General features: G+C 39.2%; 1 protein-coding gene across 2 annotated transcripts in view; it reads right to left on the reverse strand.

Annotated features, from left to right (window-relative positions):
- Positions 1–12553, reverse strand: part of RMND1 (required for meiotic nuclear division 1 homolog) — a 38658-nt gene that overhangs the window by 11185 nt on the left and 14920 nt on the right. For both annotated transcript variants that reach the window (XM_006197723.4, XM_072966044.1), the window contains 6 exons: positions 10726–10765; positions 8946–9046; positions 6506–6612; positions 5442–5506; positions 4694–4770; positions 2289–2409 (listed from right to left, as the gene is read on the reverse strand). In XM_006197723.4, coding sequence (XP_006197785.1) covers positions 2289–2409; positions 4694–4770; positions 5442–5506; positions 6506–6612; positions 8946–9046; positions 10726–10765 — 511 coding nt within the window. The remainder of the gene's footprint in view (positions 1–2288; positions 2410–4693; positions 4771–5441; positions 5507–6505; positions 6613–8945; positions 9047–10725; positions 10766–12553) is intronic.

Raw genomic sequence — 12553 nt, forward strand, 5'->3', positions numbered from 1 at the left:
AGTGATGACTTCTACTTTCCTGGGCTGTTTCCGGGAACAGGTGATAACAAAATTAATGACAACTGCAGGAAATTCGATGTGGTTATTCAAGGGAAAGTGTCTGGATTGGAGAAAGAAACTGTAGATACCAGAGCCGCCACAGCATTCAATGAGACTTGGTGGGTTTTTGAATTTTAAGTTATTTATTTTTGATAGAACCAAGATTGGAAAAGGGAGAGAACATGGAGGTCATTGTATATCAAGCAAAAACACTTGAGCATAACACTTCAGGCATTAAGGGAATTTGGAGGTATTCAAATTAGCAGGAGGGGATGAGAAAAGGCAGTCAATAGACACTAACATCAAGGTGGATCAGATGTCGGAATTATCTGAGAAGGATTTTAAAGTAGCCACCATAAAAATGCTTCAACAAGCAATTGTGAACACACTTGAAACACATGAAAAAAAACCCCTAAGAACCAAGTCTCAGCAAAGAAATAGAAAGCATGAAGAATCATGGAAATTTTAGAACTGAAAAATACAATAAACAAAATAAAAACTCGATGGGCTCAAGAGCAGAATGAAAGTAACAGAGGAAACAACCAGTGAAACTGAGGCTAGAACGATGGACATTCCCCAATACGAGCAACAGAGAGAAAGCAGACTAGGAAAAAAGTGGACGGAGACTCAAAGGCTTGTTGACTGATTAAAGATCTGACAGTCAAGTCATAGAAAGAGAGATTTCTTCTCAGAAACCAGCATGGGGGCCAGAGGAAAGCTGCACAGTAATTTTTAGGTGCTGAAAGACAAGAACTGTCAACTCAGAATCCTCTATCTAGTGAAAAAATCCTTCAGGATGATGGGGAAATCTAGGCACTCACAGATAAAGAAAAACTAAGAGAATGGGCTTCCGCAGACTTACCCTAAAAGGATGGCTAAAACACATCCTTCAAACAGAAAGGAAACAATGAAAGAAGAAATCTTGGAACAACATTGGAAAAAAAAAAAAGAGTAAAAATACGGGTAAATATAGTAGAATTTCGTTTTCCTCTTGAGTCTTCTAAATTATATTTGATGGCTGAAGCAAAAATTATAACACTGATGACATTATAACACTCAAAGTGGAGAGTAAAGAGGTGTAAAGTGTTGTTTGTTTTCTATGCTTGATTTAATCTGGCAAAATGTCAAAACAGGTGGATTGCGGTAAGTTAGGTCCATATAATGTAATACCTAGAGCAACCGCTAAGTATCTACACAAAGAGAGAAACTCAAAAACAACATAAATTAAAATGGAATCCCCCCAAAATGTCTAAGTAACCCATAAGAAGGCAGGGATTGATAAAGGCAACAACTTGGATGGATCTCGAGGGTACTACGTTCACTGGAAGAAGCGCATTTTAAAAGTCACATACTGCACGATTCTATTTGCGTAACGTTCCCCAAATGACAAAATTATAGAGCTGCAGAAGAGATTACTCATTGCCAGGAGTTAGGGTTGGTGGGGGAGGGAGTGGTGTGACTATAAATGGACAGCACAAGGGAGATCTCTGCGGGGACAGAACAGCTCTGTGTCCAGATCCTGTGGTCACCTGGATCGACACACGTGATAAAATGTCACCAAACTGTGCACACTCGTACTAATGTCCACTTTGTTTTCTGCTCTCTTTCCCCATGTGGTTTACCTCCGTCATGACCACCTCCACTCACTTCTGTTGTTATCTTGGTACAGATGCCTCTGTCCTCAACTTTGCTTCCACACTTCTAAATGGTTTTGTGACCGTTCTAATCAGATGCCTTCTTGCTGCTTTACTCTCAACACACCCTAAATCTGGCTCCTCCCCCAACCCGGAACCTCTCTGTGATTTGCTGTCTTTCTACCTGTCACCCACAGGCACACAGTCATCCTTACTCTTCCTTCTCCCTGGCCTCCCAGGACCAACCACTTGATTTGTCTGAAAGGATTCTTTCCTAAATTCATTTCTACTCTCGCTGTCACCAGTAAAGTTCTGGACCCCATGAACTCCTGCTTCAAACTTGATAAGAACTTCCTAACAGACCACTAGGCCTCCAGACTCTTACCAATTTTATCCAGTCTGTAGAGCAAATATCAGATTATCTTCTGATGCAAAAGTTGAAGATTGTACACAGGAAAACAAAAAGGGGAAATCTAGAGATCTGAATAGAAGTCAAACAAGATACTTCTCCAAAAGCAGTTAAACACATTGACTTAATTGAAAATTTCTCCTCACATAGTCATACAACTTATGAGTGACACTGTGTCTTTCTCAGTAAAAGTGCAAAATACATACCTTAACTCTACGAGTAATGCTGAGGAACCGACAAGTTTTATCATAAAGTTCTTCCAGGTTTTCTCTGTCCCAGTAGAAATCAGGAGTGATCAAGAAGTCTGAACTCAAGTTTATACGGTGTCTTAAAAAAAGGAAAATTAGTACTTTTTAGTTTTTTATTTGAATTAAAAAATCACGGTCTCTATTTTATTTCGTATTTACATGGTACTTTGTGAAAATATTTTTTAATGCTGATTCTTTTACTTCTGAGGAACATGTAAATTAAAAAATTTCAAATTTGCAACCAATTAATCCAATCTTTATATTAACATTTATGAAGTACATAGGGAAAAAAAACACCTGATTAAAAAATTCTCTAAGCTTGCTTGTTTCATTAAAATTTGTTACTATATATATATTTGGTGGATAATCACATGGCTCAAAAATAAAAAAGGATAGAAAAAAGTAAAAATTGATCAATTTTACCCCTGTTCTTGTCCCCATCTTTCCTATGGGTAACCAGTTTGTTTCCTTTGTATCCTGCCAGTGTATGAGCAACATTGGACAAGCAAATACACACACACACACATACACTTCCTCTCAATTTCCCCCTTTTTAACATATGAGGCCTGAGTTTACTTTTAAATGAAAATTTAAGTTGTAGAAGTAACACATAAATAGCTGTTCACCATAAAAAATAAAAACCCTAGAGAAGAATTCAGAAAACAGTGGTCAGACCTCTCACCCTAACACACAACTGAAATCCTTTAGGCCCTGCAAACACCCTCCTTTGACCTCCCAGATCTGCTTCTATGCATATACACATGTGTGTACGTGCCTGCGCACGTGTGTGTGCCCACGTGCGTGTCTGGCAGTATGTATACACATCAAGACAAAGATGAACACTTTTGTTTGTTTATACAAGTGGGATCATACCTTGTACAATTCGTGACTTAACTTCTAACCTAGAATAACCTGCCACATTTCTACTTCTTTTTCTCTTCACAGATTCACCATATTCCTTTTAATAACACATAAGCACTCTTCTTGTAAAGAGAAGAAAAATTAGGATAAGAACAGGAAGACTGTATAGGAACTATTCACAAACCTAAGTAGATTTGGTCCTAACTTAGGCTTTTTTTTTTTTTTTTTTGGTGGAGGGGAGGTAATTAGGTTTGTTTATTTATTTGTTTTTCAGAGGAGGTACTGGGGATTGAACCCAGGACCTCATGCATGCTAAGCATGTGCTTAACTACTTGAGCTATATCCTCCCCTCAACTTCTGCATTTTGACATTATAATTCGCTATATCAAATGCTGCTTGCATCACCAAGAGAAGTGGAGAGGAGTCTCTCTACGCCACTTCTTAGAGAGCTCAAGGCTTCAGATGTGCTGCGGGATGCTCCTGACACACGGGGTTTTATTTTTGTCGGCGCCCTGAGTTAGGGGCCCTGAGCTCTGAGAAAGGCACAGGTGATGAAACAGTGGACCACTTCCCTCCAGGCCAAGCATGTACGGAGAGCGCAGAAAAACCACTCCCAGCTAAACTGTTCCCAGTGAACGCCAGTGGCTCATCCCACACAGCACAAGGGATGAAACACCCGAGAATGCCACCTAGCGAGAACAGCAGCAAGATTCACCACGATTTACTTCATAAATGCTCAGAAAATTACAAGAATAAAATAGACTGGAGAACTTAATTGATTTAACTTAATTTTAAATGAATCACATGTCATCAATTTCAAGACACCGATCTTCCCATTTTACCATCTTTGAAAATGGGAGACATCTTTAAAATTGACGACGTTGCACAGGTGGCAGTGGTGACTTCACTGTCATTGACTTAGACAATTTATTTCCCTTACGCTTTCCTTTTTATGTGTGGCCAAGAGGGAATGGGGTAAAACTGACATCCAGGTAAGACTGAAAGAGCTACTTCAGTAAGTGCAAAATTAAAATTCTGTGATAAAAAAGCACTGTCTCATACATTAGTTGGCAGCATTTTTACTCTCCTGTGGCATCTTACGGTGTCCCAGGGTCAATGAAATGTGGTGCATAACTTTTCCATAGCAATTAGGTCTATTTAGCATTACTATGCAGTGATACTCTTTTACTGTGAATTCCCATTGTCCAAATTCCAGAATATGTCTTTCCATCTTCAAAGAACATCTACTACATTCCCTGATGCAGGTTTAATGTAGGTTAACTGCGGTCTCTTTCGCACATGCAGAACTTCTTCCAGGGTAGGCCTAACATAGCCCAGCTGCTCCTGGTGGGCAGGAGTTCTCCATGCTTATAACGAATGAAATAAAAATAGCTGCAATTCCCATAAAAATATGAAAGTCTGCTCTTTACCACAGAGCTACAGGAATATTTTCTAGAGATTGTTAAACATTTGAAATATTTTATTTACAGAGAAAATTTTACCTTAGGGCAAAGAGTTCACCCATTTTCTGCATAACTTCTTCATGAGAGAGTTTCACTTTCTTCCCAGCTTTTAAAGCCTATTTGGGAGGGGGAAAAATAGATACAAACATACACACATTTCCCTTCCCATTAGCCTTTTCTATGGTATAAACTCCTAATCTCTTATTGAAAAACCAGGGCCTCTTTCCCCAAGTGTAGTTATTCTTTCACAGTAAAAACACAGTAAAGTTAATTACAGTAAACATGACTTTTAATGTTTTTTGAAATTCTGATGTAACTTTATATGCATTTTTTCATGCCACTGTTTTCCTCATAATTTGTCAGGATGCTTTTTATTTTATTTATTTTTTTGGAGCAGAGAAAGTTTTATTGCAAAAGCCAAGCAAGAAGAGGCGGCTTGTGCTCAAAAACCCTGAACACCTCAAAACACTTGCTAATTAAGAAAATTAGTCACAATTTCCTTCTTTACAGAGGAAACATTTCATTTTTTTCCCCTTCTATTCAGTTACCTTAAAAATATTATACCATTAGAGGAAAGCAATTTGAATTTTACGTTTTAAAAGGTTTCTTGTTTCATCATTTTATATGTACCTAGAGGTTCTTTTGTTTGTTGAAATTCAGTGTAGCTTTCCTAGTGTTTATTATTACTTTATTATACTCCTAAATACATCATTATATAGCAGGAAATTTGTATTTTTCCCCAATAGAACTCAATTCTTGAAAATAAGCGTAAAGTTGGCATAATTACCTCTGGAATCGACTGAATAGATTCAACAAATTTATCCAGTGATGCTTCCCAGATAGCCAGTTTCACTGGGGAAAAAAATGAACAATGAAACATTTCATTACCATCACATTCATGTTTCTACAAAATGCAAAATTGCACAGTGCCTTCATTGCCATTTCAATAATAGTTTAAGGAGCAAATGTGCAAAAAAAATTTGAAACTGAAATTTAAGAATAATTATTATTATTAAAGACAGCACTAAGTAGAGACAGAAGAAACTGAGTCAATTTCCAAGCCCTGCTGGTGGACCAAAGCTGCATCGGGCTGAGTCCTTGATTTTCTAATGCTGCATCTCAGAAACCCAGAGGATAAGCTACATCCTGGAACTAAGAGTGGCTCTGTAGGTGGGGCAGGAGTCAGGCTCTCTCCATCTTCCCTTACACTACTCTGGGCTGGGGGTACAGCTCAAAAGTCCCGCAGCCTCCAAGAGTGGTACGCACAGGCTGGAGCAACAGCAGCCTAGTGTAGACAGGTGGCAGGAACATTTCCTAGAGAACTTCTATGGTTTTATTCAGGCGCATGGATCTTTCTGAAAAAACTTAGAGCCACTGTGACTCTCTGTCCCATTCCTGTGAAAAACCAGAGTATGTTTTCCTACACAGAGGCCTGTGCCCAATCACACAAGGCTGGGCTTTCTCCGCCTGGATTAGGGACAACCTAAGACTAACAATCTCAGGGAGAAGGGGAGAGGACAAAGGCAGTGATAATAATAATAATAATAATAATAATAATAATAATAATAATAATAATAATAATAATAATAATAACAATAATATAAAAATACTTCTGAAGAGGTAAGCTTTATCAGTACAACTAATAAGGAATGAGTTAAGTACAGCATGGACACCATATTTTATACTCTGTACGATATATATTTTTTCTTTTGGAGGAAAAAAAAAAAGGAAAAGGACTTCTAAGGCTTTGCTGAGCATTCTGTGAAAAACACCATAATCTTTACTAAATACGTAAACATCCCTTGATTAAATGAAGTTATGTAATAACTTCTCTGACAAGTAGTAACTTACCTGAAAGGCAAAGAGCATTTGAGAAAGCAAACTTCTCTAGAATAGCGTCATCTAAATCTAGCTCTGAATTTAACCAGATTTCCCCTCTGTGAAGTTTTGACTGCCCCCTGAGAAAAGAGAAAAAAAAAAGTATTTTCTAAGTCTTAAAAAGGACTTTAATTTTTTCTTTTGAAAAAGTCACCTTATAATCTTTCTAGAGGTCATTCTGACAATTTGTATCAAGAGTCTTAATAAATTTTCTTATACCCCATGATCCAACTAATTCCACATCTAGGAATTTACCCTAAGGAAACAGTCAAAGGTGCAAAGAAGATTTATGTACAAAAAACTTTTTATGGTCAAGTGTTTAACAGTACGAAATCAGGAAAGAAACTAAACATTCAATAGGAGAATGGTTCATTTACAAGTAGGGACTCCTTATAACAAAAATGAACAGGCATGTTTTGAAAGGATATTTAGTAGAAAAGGGAAAATGATTACAGTAAATTGCTAAGTGAAAAAAATGCTGAATGACATGATGGGGAGGGAGATGGGGCAGCTGTGAAAACCTAAGATGTACAAGGAGAGCACCCTGGAATGACGGGGGGGGGGGGAGGGTGGGGACAGGGAGGGAATGGGGGAGAGAAACGCCAAAAGCAAACAGGAAAAGTGGAAGGTAAACCTTCATGAGAGACGCAGACAGGAAGAGAGGGACAGAGGGAGGTGGACAAGGTGGCCCACGGGAGGGTGGAGAGGCAGAGCCTGCTCTGACTGCCTCAGGTGGCGGGAAACAGAGAAGACAGAAAGAGGGGAGAGTGGATGCGATAATTCACGAAGGAGCAGAGAACCAGGTGAGGCAGCAGAGACCTGGGGTCACAGGTGGGACTCACCCAGCCCCTCATCTGGTGGCCCCGAGGGTGGTCTTTTTGATGAAACCAAATTACGGACTCCGAGATCCAAAAAGTCAAGGACTTTCCTCCTCCAGACTATAAGGTGGTGAGTGTGTGTCTGTGTCTGTATGCTTGTCTGTGTGTGTCTGCATGTCTCTGCATGTATCTGTCTGTGTGTGGGTCTGCATGCATATCTGTGTGTGTGTCTGCGTCTGTGTGTGTCTGAGTGTTTGTGTCTGCAGGTCTGTGTCTGTGTGTGTTTGAGTGTGTCTGTGTCTGCATGTGTGTCTGCATGTCTCTGCGTGTATCCGTCTGTGTGTGTCTGTGTGTGTGTCTACATGCATGTCTGTATGTCTCTGCATGTATCTGTCTGTGTGTGTCTGCATGCGTATCTGTGTGTGTCTGTGTCTGTGTGTGTCTGCATGCGTGTCTGTGTCTGCATGTCTCTGCATGTGTTTGTGTGTGTCTGTGTCTGCATGCATGTCTGTGTGTGTGTGTGTCTGCATGTGTCTGCGTGTCTGAGTGTGTGTCTGTGGGTGGGTGCAGGACAGTGCCTAGTAAGCCGTGGCTGGATCTGGGAGTACAGGAGGGGAATTCATGGCAACCATAACCGCAAAGCTGAATTCTTAACACTGAAGATAATGAATAAAATGAATAAAATTCTCTTGGCTCCGCATTTGTTGTGTCCCAGGCTCACAGCATCACTTTCGCCTTCACCCACCGTGGGCCTGGGTCCTCACTCGTGAGTCAGGTGCCTAACATCTTTGAACCTCACCTGAAAGCTGGCTGGCTACAATCCCAGGGGTTTCATAAGGAGCAAACGAAATGATGCAGGAAAGCACACGAAACAGTGCCTGGCACGAGGTGAGCAGCTTCTCCGCGCTGGGCCATCATTCCTTAGCTCTTCTCCCATCCGGTCTTTCTACAGCTGGGGTCTCTTCCAAATTTCTCTAAAGCTCAGCTTCCGTCACTTCCTTTCTCAACACAAAGACTTTTTTCCCCACATTCCACTAGACAGGTAACTTAAGGAGGAGAAAGACCTTTCAGCCCTGACCATTCTGCCTTCTCTCTCGGCCCTGACATCCTCCCTCTCGCCTGAGCTCTTGCTGAGACAGGTGTGTGGCCCACCCACAGATTTCACCTGGGAGCAAACTTCCTGCAGGCACCTATTTCTACAAGTAGTTCTCTTAGATCACCCCCACGTGATACTTTATACTTTTTACACTCAAAATCAATAGAAAGAACACAAAAAGGATTTACTGAAGAGGAGACTTTACCGGAATCATCTAACAGGTTCACTCTGATGAAGGCACGCTGCCTTACTGATCTTTGCCGCCTGGGAAACTTCCCATTTTGCGGTTAGACCTACTTGTTTTAATTTATCGGTAGACTGAGAAGTTAAAAAATAATATCTACCTACTACTATTTATCATATTATTTTGGCTTTGTCTTTGTACCCATAACTTATTCCTTAAAATTACTCTGCAAATTTGCAAGTAACTTATCTCCTCTACTGCTTTAGCTAGCTATTCCAAGTGCCCTTTTCATAAATTCAGTAAAACGTTGCTTACTCTATTTTTGTGTAGTTAAGCTCTTCATTCTCCCAGTGTACCAGTGCAATTTCATAAGGCTGAATTTCATGTTTTTCTAGAAGTTGCATCACATGCTTCATCTAGAAGAAAAGAAAGATTAACCTGAAATTACACTTGACTCCCTCGTACAGAAGAATGTTATGGAGTTAATGCTTATAACATTTTAAAATTACATTTGATGACATTTCTTCGGTTCTTTAGGTTTTAAGGGAAAGCAAATTCATGTTGACACTAAACTAATCGGAATGATATATTCCTTTGCTTTTACATTTGGAATACAAAGATGGGCTTAAAGAGGAAAACAGAAATTATCATTATCCCATAACCCAAAGAAAACCACTAGTAACATTATGGTGTGTATTCTTCAAATCTTCAAAAAAATGTTTTTCATATTCTGATAAAAATTTAAACAATGGAGAGGTGTAAATCTCTCTGTTCTCCTGAATTCCTAATCCCCAAGGTGACCATCATTAAACTTAGTGCATATCCTTCCAGACTTTTTCCTCAGTGTGAGTATATATACACTTGGTTGCTTTTTATATAAATGGGACCATATTGTGCATGCAAACATTTTCAGTGCTGTTCTCCTCAATGGGGGAAACATAACTGATTTACTATCCTAGGTGTGCATCCGTGGAGGCTTTTTTCCACTCTTCACTATTACAATATTCCAATGTACCATTTGTATGTGTCTATCTTCAGGGTCTTATGGGAATATTTCTTTAGGATTTGCTAGACCAAAGGACATGCACACCTGTAACGCTGGTAAATGTTGCTAAGAAGTGCTCCAAAACAGTTTTTCCAGTTTTAGAATCCAAACATCTATGAGAGCATTTTACACTGGGTATTGCTAGTCTTTCATATCTTTGCAACTTCAAATAGCCAATTTGTATGACATTTTTCTTACATTTACTGATCATTTCCATTTCCTTTTCTCCAGGACACTGCTCCCCAGTCTCCCTCCCCCAGCCCCTATGTGTGTGCGTATATTTTAGTAAAACTGGGACTGTATGAGGCATGTTTTTTAAACAGCTTTGGCATTACACTGGTTACATCTTGTAAGATGCTTTTTAAACTTAATTGTATCATACACACAGGCAGTTTCCCACGGATAGATTTTTTTTCACATGATTTTCAAGAGTTATAGTATATTCTACCCTATGGATGTATTTAACAAACCGCCTATTATTACATGTTTTGGTTATTTCTCATTTTTGTTATTATAAATAATGTGCTGATGAACATTTCTGGACATCATTCATCATGCGTAACTGTGATTATTCCCTTTGGATAACTTTCTAGATGTAAAAATTGCCGAGTTAAATACAAAACTTCGATGTGTGTTACCGCTGTTTCTAAAAAAGTTGCATTAAACAAATCCTGATTGGGATATTGAAGAAATTATTTCCAGTGAATGAAAGTTCTAGGAAACTTGATGTGAAATAAGACTCAGTGCAGCCAGCTTCCAGGGAACCGTGTGTACCTTATTCATTTCGTAGGTTATCCCCTGAAAAGTACACTTCCTTCTGTCTGCAGTGTAGCTAGGACTGTTCTAATTCTCCACAAATCAGTGGAGCCAAAAGGACGATTTTGGAAGATGATACTGCTAAGATTACTATCACATAATGCAGGGCAAATAAACTGAGGGTTATCTGTTAATTTATTCTCTAATTGCTCAGATTATTGAGTGCTAATTAACAATTAATTACTCTCAGAAAACTAAATTTTAATACTGTCACACTTTATTCATTTTACTTACAGTTTTGTCTTTCACATTCCAGAACACAGCAGCTCCTTCCCTGATTTAAAAGAATAAACTAAGTTAAAGGCAGAATACATTCTTTAGGGCCATACACAAAGCCATGCTTAGGATAATTCTAGAATGTATCTAGAATGCCAGTTTTTTTTAAAAAATGGTTTTTTACTGATTTGATATTATAGCCCCTAGATGGATATGTTAAACGAAAGCTTTTTTTTTTTTAACTTCTGATAAAATAATCTGACCTCTCAAAAATTCATGGATTTCTCATGTGGTTGGCAGAAAAAATAACTATTACTGTAATATTACATAACTTCATGTGTCTAGACTGTTTCATACCTGGGTCAATTTTGATGTACAGAAATCAGAATAAGGAAATTTCTGAGATCCATCTTACTCTTATTAGGCAGATTATGCTACAGGGAAAGAATAAGGGATCGTGCTTCTAACAGCTGCAGATAAAAAGAGACTGAGATAAATGAAAGCCTCAGAAGGCTAAAGGCACCTATGAAGTCATGCCACCATCCTTAGAGTGCTCAGCAGACCTGCAGTGAAGCCACATAAGGCCCTCTCAATCCAATTCTGCCTGAGACAGAATTTAATGTCTAAAAACTATAAATAAACTTATTTTGATTTTTGAAGTTTGACAAGTTGAGCTGTTTTAGGCAGCAGATAAAAAAGAAAAAAAAGTTACATCTCTGGGTTACTGCACCAGAGGAAAGAAGGGTGGAAACGGAAGAAAGGTTAAAAACATTCAACGTTCCCATATCATTCTCCAAACATTCTCAAGCACTGTGCTTAGTATGTGTGTGGGTCTAGGCTTAAAGATGAGTATGGCCTGGATCCTTTGCTCAGGGAACTCCCAACCCAGAAGAGACTGAAACATAGACCACCAATTACAATACTGCAGTCAACGCTGTAACAGAGATATGCAGAATATATGTGGACATACACGGGAGGGACACAGTTCCTAAGAACTAGCAGAGCCAAATGAGAAAACAAGAGGAGGAAACATAGCAGAGGAAGCACCCGGGCTCAGAGAGAAGGCGTGAAGGACGTCCCAGAATAAAGAACTAGTGGTGCGAATGGTTGTGGGTGAGGGTGTGGTGGGCAATCAGGTCAGAGGCAGGGAGGAGCCAATTCCTGAAGGAACTTTGTGCTGTGATAAGGAGTTTGGTTAAATTCCATAGAATTTTAAGCAGGACAGTGTGGTGATCAGAACTACCTACTGAAAAATTATCCTGCCTACAACAGACAAACAGACTGGTGGTGGGGTAAGGAGACAGGCGGGGAGACCAGGTACTGAACTGTTGTTGCCAAAGGCCAGGGTAGGGTCTCAGGATACGGATTTGAGAGGTCGCAGGAACTGTGCAGGATGGTGTTCAAGCCACGTGTGGGTACTGAGCACTTGAAACATGCCTGGTCCAAACTGAGAGATGCTCTAAGTGTAAAACATACACTGGGTTTCAAAGACTTATTATGAAAAGGAGAATGTAAAATCTCATTACTTGTTGACTGATTATATGTTGAAATGATAGTAGTTTAGGTAAGTTGGGTTAAACAAAATATACCAGTAAAATTAATTTCAGGCCATATATGATGTTATTAGGTGGTTAAAAATTAAGTTCATCTAATTTTTTAAATTAAAAATGTGGCTATTAGAACATGTGTCATTACATATGAGGCCTGCATTTGTGGCCTGCACTGTATCTCTACTAGGTAACTCTGACCTAGAGGACCTCAGAAATCCAGATTCCTCACTTGAGTCAAAGGGATGCCCTTCTACTTGGACTAAATATTAACTCTTGGTTATGACAAAGGAAGGTGA

Source organism: Vicugna pacos, chromosome 8, assembly GCF_048564905.1.
Source record: "Vicugna pacos chromosome 8, VicPac4, whole genome shotgun sequence".
NCBI classification, from domain to species: Eukaryota; Metazoa; Chordata; class Mammalia; order Artiodactyla; family Camelidae; genus Vicugna; species Vicugna pacos.